Source organism: Lissotriton vulgaris, unplaced genomic scaffold, assembly GCF_964263255.1.
Source record: "Lissotriton vulgaris unplaced genomic scaffold, aLisVul1.2 SCAFFOLD_6091, whole genome shotgun sequence".
Classification (NCBI taxonomy): Eukaryota; Metazoa; Chordata; class Amphibia; order Caudata; family Salamandridae; genus Lissotriton; species Lissotriton vulgaris.
Window position 1 is genome coordinate 80,315 of NW_028250624.1, and position 27,889 is coordinate 108,203.

The window sequence follows — 27,889 nt, forward strand, 5'->3', positions numbered from 1 at the left end:
GGGAGAGGCAGAATTTCGATTGGCAGAGGATATTCTTCTTCATACTCTAAATCATTCAGTTCTTCAAATTGCAGGGCGAAATAGTATTTCACATCTTCCGCTCCTAGAGAATCTACACACTGTATCCATTTCGGATCCAGTGACACTGTAGGCAGGTTTACTGGGCTGAATAGCGCCTCGAAGGCGGATTCCGCTGTAAGGATATTAATCCGTTTGCCGTGTGCTAGTTCTCGTTCATTTGCTAATGCGATTTGCACTGCTTTCACAGTTCTTTCCGTGTGACTGAATGTTTCTTCTACTTGTGTGTACAAGTGAGATTTAATTGAAATTGGTACCTTTTCTCCCTCATTAGAGGTAAGGTACGTGAATCCGCATCTTCCTGGGATGACTCGGATTACAAGATCACGTGTGTTGTCACGTGTATCTAATTTTGTTTTTGCTAACATGTCTGTTTGCAGTGATCTCAAAATTTCTGTGTGTTTTTGAGTCCAATTGATTTGTTTAAAATCAGGTTTAATTAGTTCGTAGAGAGGTTTAACCCTCTCTGCGTAATTTAGAATGTAAGTTCTTCCGAAATTCAGAAAACCTAGAATGGATTGTAAATTCTTCAGCGTTTTTGGAGCTTGGAGTACAGCGCACTTCTCTAAGAAGTTGTCCGCTAGGCTTTTCCCTTCACTTGATAATTCGTACCCTAAGAATAGTACTGTCAGATGGGCAATTCGAGACTTTTTAAAGTTGAATTTGTAACCCTCTGCTGCGAACCCAAGTATAATGGTGTTCACTCTTTTCAAGTGAGTATCCAAGTCGTCGTCTGTGAGATAGATATCATCTACGTAAGATAATGCCTCATCATCATAGATTTGTAGTAACTCTGTTACCCTAGCTGAGAATAGTCCTGGGCTGTTCTTGAACCCCTGTGGGAGTCGACAGAATTTTTTCTGCGACCCAAATGCGGAGAAAGCGGTCAAATATCTGCTTTCTGGTGCAATGTTTTGACAAAAGAAACCATTAGATATGTCTAATGTCGTTTTATATTTTTTCCTAACTATGTTATTCATTAGGGCTGCACTATGCGAGTTTTGTACTGCAAAAGTTTTACAACAAGTATTAAGATGTCTGTAGTCCAAAACTAGACGATATGAATTGTCTGGCTTGGAGACAGGAAACAAAGGATTGTTCATTTGAGAGGTGCATGTTTCAATCACCCCCTGGTACTCAAGTTGATCTAAGATCTCCCTGACCTGTTTTTTAGCTTCTTGCTTAATGGGATACTGCAGTTGGGCAGTTGGTTCACTTTTTAATTGGATTTTGTGAGGCGGAGAGTCCTCATCCCATCCTACATGATTTTTATACAATGTCGGAGCCTGGGCTACTGCCCATTTCCTTGCATATGTATATTTTTTGTGAATCGGAATGTGATTCGAGAAGGCAGGCATAATCACTTCTTCGCCACGAGGGCACTCCCTGACAAACTCTGGGGGCCAATCTTTTTCAGCTAACAGAATATCATAGCCTTTTGAGAGTTTATCCCAAAACAGACCTCTTATTTTCCTAGTCTTATCACCCTCTATACGCAATGTTATTTCGTATATTTTATGGGGCTCGCTAAGTCTGGTGTCGGCAGTTTCAACCTGAATGTATTCATTCGTGTCCACTGTCTCCAGATGACTCATCAAGATCTTGCGCGCTATACTGATTTCTGCTGCACTGTCCAACATTGTCAATGCCCACTCCCCGTTTTTCAACTGTGTCCTCAGTATTCTCGGCATGGTTGATTACTCTAATACTGGCTACCTTCTTTTTTGGAAATTGAGATTTTTTACTCTGAGCAGGTTCCTTGTCTTTGGACTTGGTGTGCTCTCCTGGGTCTGACCGTCCTCTTCTTTCCGATTTCTGTGGAAAAGATCGAGAGGGACGTGTATCAATACTTTGATATCTATCAGGTTTTTTCAGATTATCCCTATTTCTAAGGTTATATCTTTTCTCAGAGGGCTCCCTCTGGGGAGACTGGTGTTCTCGAGTCGGAGTTCTTTCCCTCCGTCGAGGAGACCTTCCTCTGGACTGGAAAACTTTTTCCTTGGGAGTGGATTGTTTATTTCCATCCCAGCTCTTTTTAGGAGTGTTTAAATTATTTTTAATAAATAATTTTCCAGGATTTTCAAGCAGTTGGGGCTTTACTGGTTTCCCACCCAAGCTGTCTCTACCTAATTCTTCATAGCATTTTTCTATGATTCTGGCAAGCTCAATTGGATCTTTTATATCTGTTTCCTTCAACTTCTGGCGGATCGCCACAGATGCTGCTTCTCCTTTTATGTTGGCTAGTAATATAGCCGAGACCTGCTTGAAGTCTTTCAGTAATTTCATACCTAGATTTAAAGCGGGCTCTGGACCGTATTCATTTTGAATCTGTTTTAGCACTTCTGGTATTACCGCCATAGACGGAACACTGTGTGTTTTTGTGTAAATGGAAGCAAAGACTGTACCCCAAGTGTCGCAGTCCTCCACGTGTGGTGCGATTCCCATAGGAAGGCAGATTGTCAAGATTCTGTGTTTCTCTATAGGGGTAGTATCAGGAAATACTGCCTCTATTTGAGTGATTTTCTGTGCTAACCAGAAAGGAATTTGTTCCCGTTTTACGGGTGTTTTACCAAGACATGACTGTATGTTCTGTGGTGTGATTTTATTAGTGTTCCCCTGATGAGGGGTCAGCTGTGGTACATTAACAGCTGGCTGGACTGTTGCAGTCCGCATTACATATTGGACTAATTGCCTATGTATTTTAATTAGTGTTTTTAGCTGTACTAACAGCTCTTCTCTAGACATTCTTGCAATGTCAGGATGTGGTGTGTAGCTGGCTAGAACCGGCCACGTTGCTCCTGGTCTACCTAGTGGACCGAGCCTGGTAATGTGATCATTGTGTTTTAGGGCGCCATTAAACCAGAGCAGGTGCTCTTGAAATTTAAGTGGAATTTCAATCTCCTCGAAAGGAGCGTACTCTTCCGGAGGTTCCTCTATTTTGTAATAGTGAAACTCTTTTGTTGTAGCGTTTGCCGCTGGAAAGTTTATCCATGAATAGAATACCTCTGTCTGCCGACATTCGTGAGCCTCTATCACGAAAATTACTGTACCACCTTGTGGTGTCAGTCCATTTTCTATAAGTTTTAAAGTTATAGATTTTCTTAAGTGGACCGGGATGATAATTGCATCCGGGTCTGTCTGTAGGAGACTCGAGTCTTCCTCTATTACTAGGGCTGCCAGCCTAGCTGCTTCCTTTTCTTCTTCACTGTCTGACATTATATAAATGCAGATTTTGCAGAGTTGGTCTCCAAGGAGACAAAGATTAGGTGCACAATATTTTGGAACACTGTATCCTTCAACGTTGAATAAACCAGAGCTTTACATAGGAATCTCTTCCTACTGAGTTCGGGCGGATTTTAACCGTTCACCCACTCCAGACGTCTATTGGAGTATTTACGGGAGAAAGGGGTCTGTGTGAAATATGCACGACTGAGTTACTCTAACGTCTTGCGTTAGTTTATCGCCTTACCAAACGTTTGGGCGCCATGTAGTGTAGTTCCTAGTTTCCCACTAGGCCCTGCGCATTGGAATAACATAAACAGTAGTATCGACGTAGAAGTGCGGCTCTTCCAGGCCTCCACTGACTATGCTAAACTTAATTGGGTGTGCTACCAACTAGCTCAGAGGTCACTGGAAACTTTCTTCTCTGCATGGGAAGTGATCAGCTTCCCTGGCACAGACAAGAAGGGATTCAGCTTTCCAACAACCGTGCAACATGACAACTTTGCTCCTCAGATCAAGAGTCAATCTCTAGGGTCGTGTGAAACAATAGACAGTTATTTGACTCAGTCAGGTTAGTGCAGATTACTTTCACAATATGTAGAGAATAGAGAGACGGGCGTTTGTCAATAAAGGGTTAACATTTATTGAACAGTCTTTCTTCTCGTACAAGAGAAATGTATTGCCACAATTGCAAGACTTGTTATTATAAAAAGTACGTACAGTAAGATAAGTATTGCGAAATAATACTGTAAAAGCATTGATATGGTTTCTTAGCCATACAATGGTTTAAAAGTAATAAAACATATATACATTCATATATACATTAGGCTAAAATACTCAACTGGTGCTTCTAACTAAGCCTACCCCAGTGTGCCTGACCTAAGCCTAACACGTGGAAGGGGAGTAAGTAAGTAGCTTTAAGTTAAGTTGGTTTTGCCAAGGTTTGCTTCAAGAATTCTCATCTAAGGGTTTAGTCAACACCATACCTCTGAATAGAATGATGGAGGTCTGGTATCTCCTTCAGGGGAAACTCGGTATCCCAGTCACCCGCGAGGGCAGACTAGAAACGCTGGCGCTGGATTTCTCAGCAGAAGAAAGGCAGCGTCTCTCTTCAGCGCGTCGAGGAAGGAGGGGGGACAGCGTCCGCGGGCAGCTTGGCATCTGCTGGGCTCTTCGCAGAGGGATGGCTGTTCAGCTCCTAAGCTCACCACACCATCGTTCGCGTTTTAGCAGCGATAATGGTATCAGTAGCTTCACCACCAAAGGGACAGCAGCAGCATCAGCGTACTGCATACAGCATACAACAGCAATGGGACACCAGCAATTGCTTAAGGCAACGTTGGTAGTATTTATACCTGACAGGTGCCTGGTTTGACGCAAGTTTGCTGGGCATAAGACGTCAATTAAAGATGTCACTAGGAAGTGATAGCTATCAGTTGCTCATTAGAGTTCCATTACTAATCAAAACACAGCAAGCGGGGATTTCCAGGTTTGCTGAGTTTTTATCTTGTTGTAGAACTCGGAGTGTTAATCTAGGAATATCAGATAGTGACTTCTGCTCTGTCATTGCACTAATTGGTTGCAAAGGAAGTGGCAGAAAACTATGCTGGAATGTGGCTCTGTTCGTGTGAGGCCAGAGATGACTTTCTGAATATCGCACTTGAACGGTTATGCCAATATAGGGAATAAATGGATTTATAGCCGAATAGGGGCATAAGGTCACAGTATCGATCAGGAACCTAGATAAACACGCAACAAAACTGCGGTAAGAGATGTTGTTTGGGCTTATAGGACCACACCTCATTCAATTTCTGGTTCTATTCCATTTGAGTTGATGGGAGGCAGGAAAGTAAATTCCACTTTAATCCTTTTTGAAAAAACAAAGCCTTGGGGGATAGTTGCAATGTCTCAGAAGAGTCTTGTAGAGCGAAGTCAGCAAGTGATCTGTTTAATCGTAAAAGATGTGAAAAAGATTCTGATCAGTGTAAAAGAAGAAGAGTTGTGACTTTTTCTGTTGGTTAATGGGTGCATGTCAAGGATCCTCTGTTGTTGCAAAAGGGATTTTCAAAATACAGGGATCCTGTTTGTATTGATGAGATTAAAGGCCATGCGGTGGGGTTGAGTAAAGAACAGTGGTGGGATATGTCTTGTTTGGCCAAATCTACCAGTCATTCTTATACTAATGCAAAAAAAGCATGCAATGTGTTTCCGCCAATAGTTCGGCGGAGTGTCAGAAGAAAAATGTTACCTGCGAAATTTAATGATTTTATCACCATGTGGTATAATGGTTTTTTTTAAATTATATTTTTTTATAAAGAAGAGGAGATATGTGGTGGCTCAAATTAAGCACAGTCGAAACGTAAAATAGAGAAATGTAAAAAATCTGTAAATGTGAAGTTATTTGAAATTGGTGGCCAAAAAATAAGTTTGTGTCTTCAGATCAATTCGTGGGAGCAGTTTACGTGCATCAAACAGAATATACAGTGGCTGATGAGTGGCCTCACTTGAATTTATAAAACCTTCAACCTTCCCATTAAAATTTGATGAATGCTTGTATCTGTATTTGCTTGTGGTTCAAATCATTAAAATGTCTAATCAAGGGTCCCTGGTTTCCAGTAATGATTCAGTGGTGCTCCCAGGATTCCAATAATGATTCAGTGGGGGTGCCCGTGTTACAGTGATGCATTAGTGGGGGTCCACAGAAGTCCAAAGGTTAACAACCACTGGACTAGGGAATCTCCTGGCACCCCATGACCATAAACATTAGAACACAAATGATTAGGTTTTTATAGACATGGCAGTAATAAAGGATCATGTGACAAAACTGAAACAACGAAGCTGTGTAGGTGCATAAACTGAACTCTAGGGAAATTGAATCGACCCTCAAACTACTATAAAAATGTACATTTTCAAGGCTGAGCAAAATATTCAAGAATTCCACATCTCCTGTGCCAGGCATGGAGTGAGGCTTTACATGTTAGAGATGAGCACAACTTAGTAGAATTGGTTAACATTGATCTTAAATATGGCTACAGGCATTAGACCTACACCAAGGCAATATTTCTACTCCCACAGAAACATGTTTCACAATTCTTCATTTTTGGGATTTTTGTGAACAAAAATATATATTTATGGATTGAATGTACCTGCCTTGTCTTGTGCTGCTTCTTTAACTTAATGGTATATGTATATAGATATATCAAAATTCCACAGTTTGCTTCATAGCAGGCGCGCACTCAGGGGTTACGATCTTTGAAAAACGTTTTATTCCAAGGTTACATTGAAATAAAACTTTTTTCAAAGATCGTATCCCCTGAGTGCACAACTGCTTTGAAGCAAACTGTGGAATTTCGACGGCTTGGGTTCGCCATCTCTTTGCGCCACCTGATGAGGGAGCCTATCCTGGCAGGACCCTCCTGGATGTATGGGTATATATATAAATATATATATAAATATATATATATATATATATATATATATATATATATATATATATATATATATATATATATTCAGTCCAGAGCATAACGTGCAGCAATGATGTGCATACATTTATGAGAGACCAAACACTTTCTAGAAGCACATCTCTCCTTGTAGAAAAGAAACACACATTCCACAGTTGCTGATGTAGCTGCTTTATTCCACTATATTGTGTACCAAACGCGTTTTAGTGTACAACAGCCTTGTTCACAGGTAAAGAGTGCAACCCTCACCACCAATCCTAAAAGTAACATAATGTGTCATGAGCATCCCCAAATGGCTCCTGTGGAAAACTTCAAAAACAAAATGCATAAATGGCAGCTATTTTGTAAGTACACCCAATGCAATAGCACCAAGGCATAAGTTGGGAGGCCACAGACATTCCAGCATGAAACCCTATTGGTTATTCAAAATAATGATTAATATTAAGATACAGTACATTAATCATAATTTCTAAATTAAAGCAACATACTCTTTCCAAAGTAAAATAAATTGTCTATCAATCTGTCCATCTCCCTTGCATTTTACAGGTTGCCTCAGATGTGTGAATACTAAAATCTAGTAAATGTAATTGCAGAAAACAATACGTAAATAGAAAACCAGGAATAAAAACGAAAACAAAAATATAAAATTCATATATCAGTGTCATATTCCGACAGAAAATAATACCTACTTGTTCAAAATGAGCATCAGAGGACTGTATCTATTGGCCAATGACCATAGAGATATATACTTAACCTGCAAATTATGCCCAAGGGGACAAGGTCCATCAACATAACTTACAATAAGATATAACCCCATATTCTAATGCAAATTTAAACCCAAATTGAATACAGGAAGCAAAAACAACAAGCATTTACAATGCAATGGTCTTGTCTTTGTTAAAGTTAGAGCTATTGGCATTGCTCATTACATTATTTTTGTTTTTAACACATATAAATATATGGCATTGTCATTTAAAATGCCAATAGCTTAATCACTCGCAAATGCGAGACCTATTGCATTTGCACCCACACACACGCACAGAGCCACACACACGCACCCACCCACACACAAAGAGCCACACACTGAGCCACACACACAGAGCCACACACACACACAGAGCCACAGCCACACAGAGCCACACACAGAGCCACACACAGCCACACACACATAGAACTACACACACACACACAGACAGAGCCACACACACACAGACAGAGCCACACACACACACAGACAGAGCCACGCACACACAGACAGAGCCACACACACACACACACAGACAGAGCCACACACACACAGACAGAGCCACACACACACACACACACAGACAGAGCCACACACACACAGACAGAGCCACACACACACACAGACAGCCACACACACACACAGACAGCCACACACACACACAGAGCCACACACACAGAGCCACACAGAGACACACACACACAGAGCCACACACTCAGAGCCACACACACACACAGAGCCGCACACACACTCAGAGCCGCACACACACACTCAGAGCCACACACACACACACACTCAGAGCCACACACACACTCAGAGCCACACACACACTCAGCGCCACACACACACTCAGAGCCACACATACACACAAACACACACACACACACACTTGCCCCCAACGTTGGAGTTGCCAGCGCACTTGCAGGGCAACTGTGAAAATGGGCACCGGGGAAGGAAGACACGGGCCCCTCTGGGTTCTTTAACAATACTTAGGCCCTTCTCTGGGGCTCTTTCCAAAACCTGCGCAAATGTTGGAGCGGCTGTGTTAACATGGGCTAAATCGGGGAGGGTGCCATGCCATTTGTAAAGGGAGGTTGTTTTCCATGGTTGCGGATAAGCGTGTCCCGCAGAGATACAGAGGCTCCCCTTCTCTCACTTATACCCCGCGTCCCACCCCCACCCAACACAGAATTACGGGACAGAGGATTGACTCACCGGCTCTCCGGGGGCTCCTCGCAGGGGGTGAAAAGGGGGGTAGTGAAAGTACCGGGTGAAAGTATTCAGAGGTAAACCCAGCCACGCGGCATCACTCCTTTTCTGAGGTGTGAAGTCCAGTTAAACTTCATCTATATCTCTTGGCGCAGATTTATTTTTCACTTCACGGCACAACAGCCTCGAGGCGCATGCCCTGGTAGGGAAAAAAGAGCGTCATCTCATCCTGCACACTCACCCTCCCCTCGGGAGCGGCGAAGGAGGCGAGTGCCATTGTCCACCTGCCCACCCAAACCCACCATCTGTCCAACAAGCGTAACCCCCTCCGCTCCGAGCCACAGAGTAGAATATTAATGAGGCCCATTTATCAGACATATGCCCCTAAATTATGTAGATAGGAAAAGTGATACAAGCGTTTAGCTGCACGTGCTTCTGTCGGCAACACGATCCACAGACGGACACCGGCGCAGCTCCCTTCAGAAATACTAACAGGTGCCTGCTCACCTTTGGGATGCCAGGTTTTTCCTTTTCCCCCAACATTTCTTTTTCAATCATCGACTATATTTTCAACAATAAAAGAGAAGTCTTGCTGTGTTTCATTTTATTTCCTCCGTAAGCCTGACATGGAGAGAGGGCCTGGCACTCCCTGCCTTTCTTCGAAGGGGTGCCCGTGAGGCACTACTCGCTGAGCCCCAGTTATTTTCACGCCTCTTTCCTTGTATAGCTTCATCCTGTAACAAGAATGCAGATTTCAGTGCCCGACTCAGAAACACCGAATAATTGTTCAATGGCGCGTGCCAAGCTTTAAACAGCATCTCGGTGACCTCGGCCCGATACTAATACAGGGGTTATTTCCGCCGTGAGCCGGGCGTAGGCTTTAATTTCATGATTACGTGTCATTTGAGTGTGCGATCCTTGCTGTTAGATGGCTGCAGTTCATAATCTGGAACCGGAGCCCTGTTGCTCGAGTCAGCGGGCTCCACTTGTCCGGCCGCTGTCACGCCGCTGTCACGCTGTTATCACAGCCCTCTCAGACTGTCAGGGTAATATATAAGCAGCCTTTAAAGCCTACTGATGTGAAATGCATGAATAACGTAAAATACCTTTGGGAAGGATAGCGCTGCTGCTGTGCACTAGGGTGGGAAGATACCGCCGGACCATGCCAATGTGTGGTAGTGGGTAGTAGCATGTATGGTAGGGAGGCGCGCGGAGAAGTGTGGCTCAGGGGTTAGAGGCGGCAGACCCGGAAGCTGAGATCGGTCCTGGACCAGGGTTCAATTCCCCGCCTCGGCGGGTCTTGGGCTCAAAAATTCCACGGACTCGAAAATTCTCGTTCTGGTGCCTACTCGACTCACGGGTTCACACTCTGTGCAATAGCTTGCTTAATCTCCACTACGGCCCCTCGCGGCGGGATGCCTGGCTTTCACCTTGTGGATACCCTGCTGGGGTTATCTCACAGGGGAATACCAGGACGGGTTCCCAAGGCAAGCGCCTTGATGCCTTCGGGTGATACGTGCGATATATAAATCGCAACACATTTACATTACACATTTACATTTACACAACAAAGCAGGTGCTGTGGTTTACTGTTGAGCAGGGCCCCTATCCTCTCAGCTTTCTTGTCTTCTCAAATATCCCCTTCCTGACCATAAAAACTGCCCCCCTCCGCAGTAGAGGAGTACAGAGACCAGCCGAGCCTGCTGGCCTTTAGGCAATGAGACCGCAGAGGAGTCGCTAGTAGCATGAAGATCACCCCAACCTCGCTCCCCCCCTCCCCACACACACATCACCCACAACTAGACTCAGTGCTCTGCAAGCAGTGGAGCAGCCTTGCAGGCGGCACAGCGAGGCCTCGCTGTTTCCAAGGCCTCACGAGCCCCAGTGCCCCCGCATGGTTACCGCGGGACTCCTACTTGCCTTGGGGAGCTCCGCAACACTTCAGCCATCGGTCCCAGCCCTCGCGGGGCGCACCTCTGTTCACGTCTACAGGCACCGCCAACAACCAGGCGGGCTGTGGGCGGCTACCTCGGCATACCCCCCACTCTACAAAACCCAAACATGGCGGGCAGGGTGAATTTTGTTTGCCCCCCCCAGCTTTGGCATAGGGGGATGGCCTCGTTGCGGGTGTGGGCTTGCTGCAGCTCGGCCCCCGCTCCTTTTAGAGAGGGGCGTGCACAGGCAGCTTGCTCTTCATCTGGATGCTGCCATAGCTGGCGTGAGGGGGAGAGGTGGTGGCGGTACTGTCATTGCTGCCGACTTTGGAGCTGGGGCACCAGGTCCGTATGAACTGCCCATGTGTGTTCTCTGGAGGACGCTTGGACGGCTATAGCTCGGCGGGTGAGGCTCGGTGGCTCACCGGGGCGTGCTCGGCTGCGGCAGCCCTACAGACCAGGGTTCTGTCCCGGTGGTGCCAGAGCGTTTCACAATAGGAACAGTAATGATACAGAAGGAGGAAATTATAAGTGAACAAATTAGAAAAGCAAATGTTTCGTTTCAGGAGGCATTACACAGCCATGAACCTCGGACCACGCCATGAACACCACCATCTTCCTCCGAGGTCATGCAGAAATGGCTCGGAGAAACGCCCCGTCATTTTCAGACTGGGGGCGTGTTTTTCTTTCTCTCCTCTTCCCATTGGCTGGAATGTAAAATTCCAGCCAATGGGAAGAGGATAGAAAGAACCTAAAAGACACGCCCCGAATCCAAAAAAGACGGGGCTTAAATGGACAGACAAACCTCTTCTCCAATGGCTGGCCAGCATTTAGGAGGCCAGCCAATGTGAAGAGGGGCGGGTTTAAGCCCCATACTCTAGAACATAAAATCTTACCAGCGAGACTGCGCAAGCGCAGCCTTCGCAGGCCTAGACCTAAATGAAGTTAATAAATCTTTTCCTTAGCTTTAGAAGAAACTCTGCCCTTATTTTCACCAATTCCACTAGCACTGCGTTACATAAAAAAATGATTCTACACATTATAAAAACACACTTGCACAAGCAATATAAGAGAAAAGGAGCACCAGGTCATCATTTAAACAATACTGTACAAGCAGAAAAAATATCAGCAAAGAATTCTAGGTAATTGGACATTTAGTTCCCCATCAATGTTCAACCTATTAGGGGCTTTACTATCTAGTTCAAGGATGTACCTGGATTTCAGACGTCTGAATAAATGTGTTTTTCAGCCCCTCTTTTTGTTTAACATCTGTGAGGGGCAGATGTTACTGATTGCAGTCTTGCTGAGTCTATCTTTCAAGGCCTCCCTCTTCCATATGTCACTCTAGGATAATCTTCAACAACCAAACTATCTTCACTCATTAGAATTTGCAAGTGCTTCCCCAAAATATGTCTTACATTTCTGGCCTTATGGTTGTAGATAGTGATGAATCTCAAGGTACTTGAATTTGAGGCCGAGGTGACTGGCCTGGAGATAAGCAATTCTTTGCTGTGAACCTGCTGTACCCGGGTAACCCCTCTCTTTAAATTTTGCCAGCATGTTGTTGCATTCCTGTTTGGAAGCTTCCTCCATGCTACAATTCCGACAGGCCTGTAAGAGTTAACCATATGGAATGCTGTATATAAGTCCCCTGGGGTGACTACTCTGGTCATGTAAGAGTGTTGCCTGCCATGGCCTTTCTGAACAATCTAGTAGTTAGCCTGTTGCTTTCAACCTCTGCTGGTTTAAGAACTCAATATCCGCTCTAATTGTGTGGCTAGTGAATTTGTGATTCAAGTTATTGGCATTGAGCTTCTCACAAAGCTTCTCCACAAATTTCGTGGCTTCGAAGTTGCTGCATTTCCACACCACAAATAAATCATCAATCTATCTTATCCAAGTGACCATGTGAGTATTGAATTCTTCCAGGTCACTGACCACCTATTCTTCCCACCTATCCAAAAAGAGGTTGGCAAAACTTGGGGCAAAACAAACTCCCATCGCAATGCCCTGGACTGGCCTAAAGTACTTGTCAGCAAACACAAAGAAATTGTTATGCAGGCAAAACCAAATCATTTCTACAATCATTTCAGTGTGGAAAAAAAATTACACAGATCTCACTGAAAGGGAAAGCCTGCATGCATGAATCCCATCCTCCTGGCTAATGCTGATATGTAGACTGCCTACGTCTAGGGTAAGCAACAAATAATCAACCTCACAATATATGTCATCAATACAGGCGAGAAAATCTCGACTGTCCTCAATGTAAGATGGTTAAAGCAGTGACAAACGGATGACGGAAGTAAGCAATATACTTTGAAGCGTTCTCAACAGACACATCCTAGAGGATTCTATTGGCTTACCTCGGGGTTGATGGCATCCTTATGAGTCTTAGGGAGCAGATAGAAAAGGGGAATTTTAGGGTTTTTACATGCAGAAATGTGGATTCCTCCAATTCAATAAGCCCACGCTCTCTCCACTTCATTAGCTTGTCATGGTATCACATTCTTTTGTACCATCTCAACACTTTTTGTTGTTCAATTGGTTGTAACCTTCCTTCAGATACATATCTTTGGATAAGATGGCCAAATTGCCACCTTTATCTAATTGCCTCATAATATTACTGGCATCTGTCTGTAGGTTCCTAATAGCCTGTCTTTCACTCTGAGTCAGGTTGTCACCTTGCCATTTACTTGTTTAAGACAATTTCTTGAAGTCTTGTACCTCAACTTTTTCAAAAGTATCGATAGCATCATGGGAAATGGTAGAAATGAAAGATGATTTGGCCTTAAATTCATTGAAAACCCTGATACAAATTGATACCCATACATGCTAAATTGAAATATGTATCCCCTCTGTTCTCCCTCTCCGGGTCCAATTGTGTTAAAGTAATCAATACATCAACATCACTGATGCTAAGATTGCTGGTGCTGCCTACCCGAGTCTTTGAGGTAGGATAATCACCCCTTAGGTGTACCAGTTGTGTAATTTGAATAATAAAGATCAATGCTTTTCTGAGCATAATTGAATGTGTTTGTGGGACAGAAATATAAACCTAATTTCAATACATTTAATTCAGTTCAGGTTAATGTTCGATAACTGAAATTGACCACATTGATAGTTTTGTCCATTGCTGTCCCCTTGTTGTTCCCATTGGGGGCATGTTTTTGTTGTGCCTTCCTCTTTCTGTTTTCTGCTGCCTGTGCCTTTACCTCTCCCTCTTCCTCCTCTCCTTTCCCCCAGTCTTTTTGCCATTGTTATAGATTGTTCTCCTGGTTTATTAATCTGAATTCCTCCCAAATATTTTGACTTTTGATAGAGCTTTAAATCCAACTTCCACGTGGCTCCTTCTTCCGATAGATTACTCTCACTGTATTCACTGTTGGATTCAATACCCGGGCTCACTTGTTCTTTATCTGATGGAGCTTGATTCTGAAGCATTCTCTTGTCCTTTTTCAAGTTATAATATTTTCTATTAAAAGTGAGTTCCTTCCCCATTTGACAGTCTTTATGATCTCTCTAAACTCCCTCTGTTTCTTCATTTTGATCTCTTTTAATAATTTCTATTATAAAATTTACCAAGGATTCTTTACTTTCAAGTTGTTGTAATTCCAGCATTAAGGTGGCAATTTCTTCCATGATCTCATTTTGTTCCCACTATGCATATTTAATCAAAACTTTCAGCATTACATTAGATAGATTTTCAGCATTCATATATATATTTGTATGTCTTCCTTTTGATGCGAATGCATGCATTGGTCAATATACCAGTACAAGGTTTTGTCTGTGATTTGTATATCTGCCATGAGGACAATGCACCAACTTGTCCAGTGGTAACCTATAGAAGGTGTGGGTCTTTGTAAGATGGCTGTTGACCTCAACAAACCTTATGAATGCAGGAATTTATCAATCCGCTGGTTCTGCTTTATTTCCCCAACAGCGCCTCTCTGGAGGGACCACCGTATCGGGGACAATCATAGCTGCACACAAAGCTGGGATCAACATCTTTGTGACAGGTGGAATTGGAGGAGTCCATCGTGGTGCGGAGACAAGTAAGAGCTGTTTTTGCCCTTCTTTTGTGCAGCTGACCCTCGAAACAATGTTCCTCTCTTTAACATTCTCTCAATCCAATTTCTGACTATCTATGTATGAGAATGGAGTCTTACTTGCTCGATGTGGATGCACTTATTGGGGAGGGTATAAAACTGTGCTAGGAGTGAGACAGGTGTTAAGACTGCAGAAAAAAACGAGCTGTTGGAGAAAGTCAGGTTGACTTTTTAGAGTCTGGATTGCCACATGATGAGGAGGACACTAGGCCTGGGTGAAAACTCCACCTCGCTACGCGGGGTTCTGCAAGCGGCAGAATGTGTTACGTCATGCCGTTCACACTGATTTTTCATACCGGGTGTATGTCCCGCCCTGTAAAATCAGCAGGAACGGCACCACATGCAGTACCACGTGCTGCTTCTTTCTGCCACTTGAGTAGAGGTACTATGCCAGCGGCAGCTTCCTCAATGAGCGGTAGCGACCATCTGCGACCACCCGCATAGAGAAATGTCGGCGGGAGGTGGTCTGGAGTAAGATTTTCCTCGCTCGCGCTCAGCAACTTTACGGTGGCAAGCACAAGGTAGGGAAAAAAGTCCCCTCCGCTGAGTTTTTCAGAACTTTGCGCACTGCGATGACTGGGAAAAGCTCTACAAACTCCGCTAGCGCATAAAAATTTCACACCCAGGCTGAACTACGGAGCGGCCATCTTAGTGGGAGGTAATTGGTAGCGGTCTAGGCTCCAGTATAAAGGCAGGGAGTGTGTGCCATCGCGAGACTCTGCTGTCCTCCTGAGGCGGAAGCCGGGAGATGTACTGTATGCCTGATTGTGAAAATACTTTGTTTAACTTTGCTAAATCGCCGTATTTTTAACTTCACTCACCCTGCAACGGATTGGTGTCAGTGCAACGCGATATTTTACGTCGCATTCCGTTACAACGCAGATTTTACAACGCAGGATCCATTACATCGGATGCCATTACAACGCATGGCATTACATAGCAGATGGTATTACAACGCATGGCATTACATCGTAAGTATAGGTAAGTATACCTTTTTTTTAAAATGTTATTAAGTAAATTTAATTAATTTTATTTAAACAATTTAATTAAAATACATTTTAAAATAGTCATTAATTTAATTTAATAAAATAATATCTATTTAATAAATGTAATTTTAATAAAAATTGTAATTAATTTAAATAAATTAAAATAATGAAATTAGTTTAATGTACATATTTTTAAAATTGTAATTAAATGAAATTAATATTAATAATTTATTTAATTTAATTAATGTAATTTAAAAATGTAATTAATGTAAAATAATTAATTTAATTTATTAAATATATTTTAATTCATTTAATTTATTAAATATATTTTAATTAATTTAAAAATGGTCAATATAATTTAATTATCCCTAAACACAAACCTACCCCTGAACCCTAAAACACCCCTGTACCCCAAAACCCAAACCCTGCCCTAAAACCTAAAAACACCCCTGTACCCCAAGACCCAAACCCTGCCCTAAAACCTAAAAACACCCCTGTACCCCAAAACCCAAACCCTGCCCTAAAACCTAAAAACACCCCTGTACCCCAAAACCCAAACCCTGCCCAAAAACCTAAAAACACCCCTGTACCCCAAAACCCAAACCCTGCCCTAAAACCTAAAAACACCCCTGTACCCCAAGACCCAAACCCTGCCCTAAAACCTAAAAACACCCCTGTACCCCAAAACCCAAACCCTGCCCTAAAACCGAAAAACACCCCTGTACCCCAAAACCCAAACCCTGCCCAAAAACCTAAAAACACCCCTGTACCCCAAAAACCCAAACCCTGCCCTAAAACCTAAAAACACCCCTGTACCCCAAAACCCAAACCCTGCCCTAAAACCTAAAAACACCCCTGTACCCCAAAACCCAAACTCTGCCCTAAAACCTAAAAACACCCCTGTACCCCCAAACCCAAACCCTGCCCTAAAACCTAAAAACACCCCTGTACCCCAAACCCAAACCCGGCCCTAAAACCTAAAAACACCCCTGTACCCCAAAACCCAAACTCTGCCCTAAAACCTAAAAACACCCCTGTACCCCAAAACCCAAACCCTGCCCTAAAACCTAAAAACACCCCTGTACCCCAAAACCCAAACCCTGCCCTAAAACCTAAAAACACCCCTGTACCCCAAAACCCAAACCCTGCCCTAAAAACTAAAAACACCCCTGTACCCCAAAACCCAAACTCTGCCCTAAAACCTAAAAATACCCAAACACCCCAAAACATATACCTCAGTACCCCAAAACATATACTCCTATTCTCATACTTATTTAAAAAATTACTTAAATTAATATATTTAATTTATAATATTTAAAAACATAAATAAATATTTTTTTATAATTAATAATAATTAAATCAATTATATAATATTAAATAAAATTTAAAAAAAATTATATACTTACCAATACTTACGATGTAATGGTATGCGTTGTAATAGCATCTGCTATGTAATGCCATGCGTTGTAATGGCATCCGATGTAATGGATCCTGCGTTGTAAAATCTGCGTTGTAACGGAATGCGACATAAAAGTTGCGTTGTAAGTGATACACACCCCTGCAACTAATCCTCATTCAGCTGAGTTAGGTGCTGAGTCTGACGGATACTGGGGCGGCTGAACTACGGAGCGGCCATCTTAGGGGAAGGTAATTGGTAGCGGTCTAGGCTCCAGTATAAAGACAAATGGACATGCCTCTGGGCAGCGGACGCGATCAGCGGGCGCACCTCCGTCGGGCCGAAGTCAAGCCAAAGTCCAGCCCGTCTGCGCCCGTCCGCGCCGCGGCCGGGCCGAGGCTGGACACGCTGCTGAGCCAATTGCTAAACTTCAATTGACTAGAGAGCTCATACTGTCACTAAATAAACAGCCCAATCCCTGCCATCAGGCTCTTAATGTAGATACCTGGGTAGGCCCAATTTGCTGCTATCAGTGCAAACAGGTACTAGAGCCCTATCAAAGAACAAAGGGAAAAGGGGCACCTAAGAGCATACTCGGGGGACTTATAAACGCAAGATCTATGTGTAAAAATGCACTGCACATCTATGATCTAATAGTAGAGTTGGAACTTGATTGTCTCTTCATCACTGAGACATGGTTAAAAGAGTGGTGTAACCCTGACATTGTGCATGCTCTCCCCCCAGGCTATTCAATCCAAAGGATGGATAGACCGGAACAACGTGGTGGAGGCCTGGCGATTATTTATCAGGATACTATGCCATGCACTATCACGGAGCTAGCAGACATTAAAGGAGCGGAAAGCATTGGTTTCTGCTTTCAGGTCCATGATTCCTTTACTTTCGCAGGGGCACTAGTCTACCGCCCACCGGGTCAGCTAAATCAGTTTCTGGAAAGCATTGGGGAAGTACTTAGTAACCTAACGCTTAGGTTCTCAAACTTTACGCTATTAGGAGACTTGAATCTCCACCTGGATGATGTTACTGATCAAGGGGTAATCTGTTTCAGAGACATTTTGAATGTCCTTGGGCTAACCCTTCTCACCCTAGATTCTACCCACAAAGCGGGACACATACTGGACTGCATTAGTTCTAATTTAGACACAATCAAAGTAGAGCCCCCTCTGACACAAACTTGTTCAGACCACAAATTCATTGCTTTCAACTTTTTAGTAGAAAGCAGTATTGTAGGAAAAAGCACTGTGAAAACCAGCCGAGTGAATAAACCCTGTTGGAAAAAAATTATAGAGCACCCTGATTTTTTAAAATGGACCAATGAGCATAAACCCACCTTGACGGGGAATAGGATTGGGGAAATTGGTAAACGGATGGAGCCATCAGGCTCAGACACAAGACCCCACTGTAAGAAACAATCTGCACCCTGGTTCACTAGGACCTTAAAAGAAAAACAAGTTAAAGTGAGAATACTCGAACGGAGATGGCGTCGTAACTATGATAGCAGGGAACTCAGTCTGTATAAAACGGCGAGGAGACACTATCATGCCCTTATCAAACGCGCAAAGGTTGTCTTCTACACAGCTGCCATTGAAGCTACTAAAAACAAGCAGAAGGAGATTTTTAGAATTGTAAACATTTTTAGGAATGCCAAAACACTGACACAGGGAATTCTGCCATCTCAGACGCTGTGCAACTCTATTTCCAATTACTTTGAGCATAAGGTACAGGATATTACTAAAGACTTTCCCCCCTTTGAGCCATTTTCCCCTGATGAAGCTACCATGGCTGACACAAATATGGCCATTATGACTACTTTTCTTCCGATCAGTCTGGAGGAATGCCATCTAGCTATATCCTCAATCAAATCAGGGTCTCCTTTTGATCCTTGCTCTCCGGTACTGTTGCAGGCCATGGTAGACACGGCAAATCCCATCATAAACAGTATCATCAACTTTTCTCTCCTTTCTGCGGAGATTCCATCAGAATGGAAACTCGCAGCGGTAAAACCTCTTCAGAAGAAACAATTGTCAGATCCTATGACCCTGTCCAATCTACGGCCTATATCACTCCTCCCAGCACTTTGTAAATTAGCAGAAACATTTGTGAATAGGCAACTCACTGCATGTTTGGAACACAATAATATATTACACACCAATCAAACGGGTTTTAGAGCCCAGCATTCTACTGAGTCCACCCTTTTGTTTACGACTGAAACTCTAAGGGCTGCTATGGGTCAGGGCAAGAAGGCTGTCCTGATCCTTTTAGATTTATGTGCAGCCTTCAATACGGTCTCTCATGCTATCCTTTTAGATCGCCTGGCAACATCTGGAATAGCAGGAACCGTATTAGAGTGGCTTAGGAATTTCCTGACCCACAGATGTCAAGTGACCACCCTAGGACAATTTTGTTCAGAGGAAAAAGCGTTGATGACTGGGGTACCACAGGGCTTCAGTCTGAGCCCAACGCTCTTTAATCTGTATATGGTCCCCCTGATAAAACTAATCTCGTCCTTTAAGATCAGCACTATTGCGTATGCTGATGATACGCAGCAGATCTAAGTCCTTGATAGAACAAAACCTCAAAAATTGTCTATCAGCCACCTTCACGTGGATGAGAAATAATCACCTGAAATGTAATTCAGGTAAAACAGAAATCCTGCCATTTGGACTTCATAATCTCTGGCAGTGATGGGCTCCAGGGCTTGGAATAAACTCCCCTTTCATCTTCGTCAGATTTCATCAGAACAGTGTTTCAGGAATCCTCTTAAGACCTGGATATACACCCTCACGGATACAGTGTGCAAAGCACTGATATGAATGCTAAACGCTCTTTGGACAGTACAGTTGCCGATCACCCTTACATCAATCTCTGATCCAAAGCGCCAAGATGCTCCTTCGAGTGATAGCGCGCTATAGAAATGCAGTATTACATTACATTACATAAACACATCATGGGCACAAGCCTCAAGGGGTAAGGCAGGTGTCCCTCCAGTGTTCGCCAAGGTCTTACAAAAAAAAACTAGAGACACTATCTGGCACTGGTGCCATAGGCACCCTGGCTGTCAAGGGGTTAATACATTTGGCGTGGTCTGTAACAGGTATTGGGTCTTACTTGCTGATGTGGGGAATTGCGCAATTGGTTGACTACAGCATGGGACTCAATTCTGGAAGGGGAGCCTTTCCTTCTTATAATCAGATCCTCGCAGCTTCCACTTCATCCATTCTTTTTTTGTTTTCAGTTTAGAAAGCTTTATTGAATAAAAATATACAACGTAAAACATCATTACAAAAGTAAATGATACCAAAGAGAAATGAGACATCTGATAAACAAGAATGATTAAACTTCAAAACCCCAGTGGAGGGGTAAATAACTATACCAATGAACACAGCTTTTGTGGGTATTTTCATAGGGGGAAAGGGGGAAAAAGAAGAATAGGGGGAAAGGAAAGGAAAGGAGGGCAACTTAAAATGCAAATTCAATACCTATAATTAGGAATAATGAGAAGAAAAGGAAAGAACCATAAAACTATTCAAGGAGTATGTCTAGCGAGAAAATCGGTTAAAGGAAGCCATAACAGGTCTCTTTTGATTAGTAATGGTACAGTGGTAGCATAAGCACGATCAAGTCTGTGGTGATGACATAACAAATTCCACCAAGCATTATATGCAATTTCAGAGGTATCTTTCCAGTTGGTAGTGATGATCTGAAATGAAATTGCTATGAAAAGGTCAATACATTTACGAACATTGCACTGAACATTCCATAGGGGAGAGGAACCACCCAAAAAAATATGTACAATCTCAAAGGGAACATCAGTAGACAAAATATTATTGAGTGTAGACCAAATACGGGACCAAAGGGCTTTGACCACTGGGCAATGAAAAAAACATATGAAGAAGGTTACTATGGTCGCAAGGGCAAGACCAACACTTTTTTGAGTCTAATAATTTAAATTTATATAGGTCAGAAGGTGTAAAAAAAAGCCTATTATAAAAAAAATAAAAAGTCTGTGTGGTGCTGGCCAAGCGAGAAACAGTGTGTATTTTAGACCCGATAGAATCCCAAACGGGTAGGGAAAAATCTTGGCCCAAATCCGCTTCCCACAGGAGTTCTAGTTTAGATTTAATCCTCTCATAGGGGAATGTGAGAGTAGCTTGTAAATAGCCGAAGTTCTAAAGGGAAGAGAAAAGTCAGGTGGAGAAGGAAGGGGAAGTGTATCAGTGGGAGAGGGAATGTTCTGAAGAATAGTGGAAAAAAGGGTATGTGTAAGTAAAAGAAAATGATTAGAATGTGTGTTGGAAAGATTAAAAGAGTTGCGTAGATCTTGGAGAGTTCTTAAAGAGTTATCTTTGAGTGAGTGGTCATAGGTAATAATGCCTTTATCAATCCATTCTTTCCAGAAGAGTGCACTGTTGTTGATCTTGAGGAATTTATTATATCAGATCGGAGTCAGCGTATGAAGGTTTGAAGAAGAGAGAAAAGAACGAAAAAGTGAAAGTGATAATGCCTTAGAGTGCTTAAAAACAGGAGTTATGAATCTTTTAGGAGGTTGAGATAGGCGGGTAGCTGTAAGGAATGAGAAGGGAGCAAGTTGTGCAAGTTCGATAGAACTACAAGCCGTTAAAGGGGAAGGAGATGAATCCGTAAGGAAAGGCCAAATCTGTTTAAGAGTAAATGCTGAATGAAACCGGGAGATATTAGGAAAGTTAACACCACCAAAATTCTTGGGTTGTTGGAGACGAGAAAGGGAAAACCTTGCTTTACGATTATTCCATAAAAATTTCGTTAAAAGGCGATCAATGGTTTTAAACAAATAGTGGGGAAGGGAGATAGGAAGCATAGAAAGGTAAAAAATTTACAATAGGGAGTAACATCATTTTAATAGTCGCCAGTCTGCCCCACCAAGAAAGAAACAGGGGGGACCAACGTTCTATGAGTGAAGAGATTTTTTTAAGTATGTCCGAATGATTAATTTTAATGGTTTCTCTAATGGTATTAGTATAGAGAATACCTAAACATTTGATAATCCAGGATTCCATTCAAATCCAGATCCCTCAAACATATGGGGAAGGCAAAACTTGTTAAGGGGAAGGACCTCAGATTTATCAGTATTAAGTTTATAACCGGATACCAAGGAATAATCATGGAGTAAAGAGAAAAGTGCAGGTAATGAAACAGTAGGATTGGAAATGTAAAGTAAAATATCATCCGCATAAGCAGTGAATTTGATTTCAATATCCTTATAGACAAATCCGGAGTATGAGGAAGAAATCCTTATTTTTTCCAAAAAAGGTTCTAGAGCAAGAATAAAGAGAAGAGGGGAAAGAGGGCATCCTTGCCTGGTTCCTCTATGAAGGGAGAAGTAATCTGATTGCTCCCCATTAATCCAAATAGAAGTTTTAGGATCAGAATATAGCAATTGATATATTTAAAAATGGGGGGACTGAAACCATGCCATCTAAGTGCTCCGAACAGTCCCAATTTACTCGATCAAAAGCTTTTTCAGCATCTAAGGTGATAGCAGCGATGGGAGAATCCATCATTGCAGCAAGATGAATAATATTGAGAAGGGTTCTTGAGTTGTCAGTAACAGACCTGCCTTTAACAAAACCAGATTGATATATGTTCACTAAATCGGGGATAACTATTAATACGGATAGCCAAAAGTTTTGCATATATTTTACAATCTGTGTTTATAAGAGAAATGGGCCTATAATTTTTGTAGAGGGGGGGATCTTTATCTTTTTTAAGAAGTAAGCAAAGCATTGCCTGAGTAAAGGAACCTTTGGATTCACCTGTGGCAAGGAAATGATTAATTAAAGTGAGTAAGTAAGGTATTAAAACTGTTTTAAAATGAAGAAAAAAGCGCACCGTAAAACCATCCGGGCCAGGGGTCTTGTCCTTGGGAAGAAGAGAGAGCGCAGCAACAATCTCCTTCTCTGAAATAGGATCGTCAAGAGAGGAAAGATCAACAGGTTTATTAGGGGACTTAGGGATAGATTGACAAAAAGAGTCAATTTGCTAAGGGGAGGGGTTAGATTCAGGTGTATAAAGGGAAGAATAATATTGGACAAAACAATCAAGAATCTTAGCATCCGAAGATTGAGAAACTCCCTGAGAATCTTTAATGACAACAATCTTAGATTTCTGTTTTTTGATTTTAAGATAATTCGCAAGTGATTTGCCTGCTTTATTACGTCCACTGTATATTTTGGCGTTAAATTTAAGAAGGTGGTTAGAGGCGGAGTACCAGGAATGTTTATTGTATTGCATTTTAGCTTTAATAAGGGAGGATAAAGAGTCAGGAGAATTAGTAGTGAAATAGAGGTGCTCAAGATCCTTAATGTGTTTAAGAATGTGGGATGCTTGGCTGAAGGCCTTTTTCTTTTTACGAGATACAAAGTCAATAACACAACCTCGAGCAGCGGCCTTGAAGGCAGCCCAAAGAAAATGAAAATCTGAGGCAGTGTTTAGATTGTTACAAAAAAATTCATCCATAAAAAGTGCGAAATGACCAGTGGAGTGGGGATCAAGAAGTAATGAGTTATTGAAACGCCAGCGACGAGAAGCAGAAATGGGGGAAGGATAATCCATATCTAAGATGATGGGGGCGTGATCTGAAATAAGAATAGAACCTATTTCTGAATGAGTCATAAATTGAAAGGCGTGGTGTGAGAGTAAGATGTAGTCAATGCGGAAGTGTGATGCATGTACTGGAGAAAAAAAAGAGAATTCTAATGAATCAGGATGAGATATTCTCCACGAGTCAATTAGGCCTCTAGAGGAGATGGATTTGTGAAATGATTTTTGCATTTTATTGGGGACATATCGTACCTGTGACTTACGATCCAAAAAGGGATCCATACGTTGGTTACAATCACCACCCACAATCAAATCCTCAATAACATGAGAGGAGAGAAGTAAATAAAAATTATTCCAGAAGGATAAATCTACACCATTGGGACAATAAATATTACAAAAGGAAAGATGAACATTGTTCACAATACTATCTAACAATAGGTAGGCTTCTCCTACCTATTGTTTACGTAGAGAAGATATGTCCTGTAAAGAAAGATGTGTTTCCTGTAACAGAGCTACTTGACATTTCAAACGAGCCAAATGAGACAAAATACGTTGCTTTTTAACAGGGTTTTGAAGGCTCTTCACAGTCCATGAAATAATGTGGAGACCACTCATAGTAAGAAATGAAGATAGAGTAGGAAAATAAAGCGTAGACCAGTTAAGAGAGAAGAAAAAAAAGGAGGAAAAGATTGAATAAATAATTAAAAAGAGGAAAGTGTTCAGTATAACAATGGAATAGAAAAAACACATTTGTGACCACCACAGATGTAAGATCCAGAATACAAAAGAAAGGCGATAAAAATCAGAGAGGCAGAGTGCCAGGAAAAAAGAAGAGAATAAAAAAAGGTAATTAAAAAGACTGTTGCCCAGGAAAAAGAAGTGTCAACTTTCGCAATAACATCCTGACCATCACTCACTTTTTGTTCAACATCAGATAAACGAACATTCAGGCCAGAACATTTCTCTTCAATTCTTTGAAGAGTGGTAATAGTATCTGAAATAAATGGGCGGATAAGATGCAGTTCATCCATGATATCCTCTAATGTAATAGGGAGAGGAGATTTGGTTGGAGAAGAAGGGTCTTACTTTTTTCTGACGCTTGCTAGCGCTAGTGGAAGATTCCTTGCGACCACCAGAAACAGCCCCAGAGATCCGTGCACTTTATTTGCTTGTGTAAGATCCATCATGAAGAAATAGCGTTAGTCTTTAGAAAGAAAAGCGACAATGGCAGGGTAAAGAAATCAATGAAGAGCAGCACAGAGGTGAAAGGGGGCACTGAAAACAAGTAATAGTTGGTAACTGCCGAAGCATATATTGGTAAAATGTTCTCAAAAAAACACAAAAAGAATGTCTGTAGAGTAAATTCAAATATTGGCCGAATAGTGCTCAAAAAGCCAAGTAACAGTCACAAATTTAGAAGAAGAGGAGCGCTGACAACCATGAGTGATGGCTCCATCAATAACGTGAGGCACAACTACAGCCGTAAAAAAGACAACAGCACATAGCGAAGTGTAGGCATGATGAGCCAAAATGGCCTGCAGATGAATTCAATCAGTTGTGTGCCTTCCAGAGAGAAACCTTATTGCACAGCCTGCAAATGATGAAAGGACTGTTGAAAAGCCATCAATTAAATGAATAAACATGCCTTTTTTAAGGAAAAAGCACTTCTGCAGGCAATATTAACAACAGAGGTAAAAAAGAAAGACAAAAAAAAAGAAAACAAAGCCACATCACTCTGTGGACATTGTAGGGAAACTCTGTTCGTGAGGGGATACAATTTCGCGCCAACAGAAATCTTCAAAATAGCGGGCGCGAGTCACCCTCAAGATTATTGAAGGTAGAGCTTGTGGGAAGGAAACGCACCTTCCTTCAGGCACCGTCGGCCGGAAAACCTGCAGAAATTATCCGGGCAGTTTCCGACGTGATGTTGTCCAGGTAGGAGCTGGTGCCGAGCCGATTAGCGGTTCCTTCGTGCGAGGCAGATTCCCGACGCTGCGGAGCTCCTTCAGAACGCGGCCATCTTGCCGCCGCTGCCGCGCGCTCTACTTCATCCATTCTTGATCTTTCCACTTCTGGTCATCTGAGTGGTTTTGTGGTGGGTTCTGACTCCCCCTTGCCCTAGGCTGTCCACCCTAACATTCTGAGCTTCCTGCGCATCCTCTTCCCTCTCTGACCTTGAGGCATGGACTGTGCACATAAAGTACCACACCTGTTTCACCCCTCTTCCTTCCTCTATTCTATAACACCTCTTCCAATGGGAAGGTCCTTGGATTTTCTCCATTTCTGTGAGACTTTGCACCTTCCTTTCTCCCCATCCTGATGGCTGAAACCTGCTCCTTATGATTGGCAGGTCACAAATGTGAATCCCAGCAAGGTCGACTCCGCCTTCAGGTTGGTAAATTGAGTACCATACATTTGGTAATAGTAACGTGTTCAAGACAGCGCCTAGAAACAGCAGAATAGTAGTATGACATGCAATAAAAAACACAGGATATTATTCCCTTGTGATATTGATCTCTTTCCTCCTGCTTACACTTCCTCTATCCTTATTACTTCTTCCTCCTCATTCCATTTGGAGTCTGCTTATTTCTTCTTTCCTCTACATTTATTCACTGCGTCCAGCATAGTCCAAAACGATATATGTGTTTCAGAGTACGGGAAATAGTACTACAGGAGTACTCTCTTACGTACTTTTTCATGCCTTCGTGAATCGGTCCCCTAATACCCAACTGCATCTTAGTAGGAGTGCAAAGAGGACTCCATCCTTTGTGTGTGTTCTAATAGCAGATGACCATTGTAATTGTATGTCCACTTTAGATGTTTGGGCGCCTAGTCGCAAAGCCATGTAGGAGTGTGTAAAAGGGTGCTTTACTTACCCCAAAATGCCATTGCGTCTAGGCCCTTGGATCCTGGATGAGAAGTGGTCCATCTGCAGCTCACCGCCACACTTGTGTTTTGTGTACTCTGCAGGCATGGACGTCAGTGCCGACCTCACTGAACTGGGCCGGAGTCCTGTCGCTGTGGTGTCCGCAGGAGTGAAGTCCATTCTGGACATTGGCCGCACTCTGGAATACCTGGTAGGTGCTAAAGGAAGAGGTTACTGGTTCAAGTCTTGTTGGCTTTCATTCCATTTATTGTTTGGGGCCTTTTCGTAATATATTATAAAAAGTTAATAAAATACATATCAAGTTAGGGCTGAGACATTTATAACACCTCCTGCTTTGAGGCTTAACACCTAGGCATTTATTTATAAACCACATTTACTATGTGAGTTAATCCTGTTTCCAAGACCACTGCATAGGCAGATGTCATTGTTGACCCCGAATCACACTGGTTGTTCAAATGGGACACTAGACTCCAGGGACCCAGGGTCTAAAGTCGAAAACTTGGCCAGGAGGTCACATCTACCCTTAACCAGTGTATGAACAGCTATTTCTGTATTTCTCCAACTATTGTGCTCTCAAATTTCGACTTTTAGGAGCAAAACTGCTCCATACTACTCTAATGATTCTTAGAGAAGTGCCGCCCGAGTGATGTAACATACTATCAGAGTTCAGTCTCACAATCCAGATCATTGTGTTACCTTTTACTCACTGAATCACTGAGTGAGACAAGCAGCCATAACAGCCCAGAATATAAACTGTTAAATAGATGCTGCAGGGAGACAGAGGAAAAAGGCTAATCATGAATACAAAACCCCTGTTGGGTGCTGAGATGTTTCATGTTGTTTTTATGAGGATATTTGTCTCTTTTTCAATAATGTCTTTGATGGTGGATCAGTGTGATTCTGAAGACCTGTATGGTGACAATAAATATATGAGTTATTCATTCTTCTGGTGAATGGTACCTTGTGTGTGATCTCCTTGAGTCTTGTTAAGATGCAGCAGCGTCTGGTGTCAGTGTAACTCCGAGTATCTTTGAATAGCCCCATCTCATGGTTGGGACCACAGATGTGTCGAAGCGACATGTCCTATGGGCAAGGACGCATGTACATCCCTCCCAGCATCTGGCCATCTTTGTAAGTGCTTATGGGGTGCATAAGTAGTGTGGTTGCAGTGAAGCACGTATGTACCCTTCCAGAAAACGTATGCACATTACATGTTGGGCACAAGGTTTTCGAAGGGAAATAGCGTGCAAGACAAATTGCAATAA

General features: G+C 42.5%; 1 protein-coding gene across 1 annotated transcript in view; it reads left to right on the forward strand.

Moving 5' to 3' along the window:
• LOC147663179 (uncharacterized) overlaps positions 1 to 26,814 on the forward strand; it is a gene marked incomplete at both ends in the record, with an annotated part of 74,810 nt that extends 47,996 nt beyond the window's left edge. Inside the window, 2 exons of the mRNA XM_086950614.1 lie at positions 14,593 to 14,704; positions 26,708 to 26,814. Of these exons, the coding sequence (XP_086806740.1) occupies positions 14,593 to 14,704; positions 26,708 to 26,814 (219 nt within the window). The remainder of the gene's footprint in view (positions 1 to 14,592; positions 14,705 to 26,707) is intronic.
• Between the last annotated feature and the right edge of the window lie 1,075 nt (positions 26,815 to 27,889).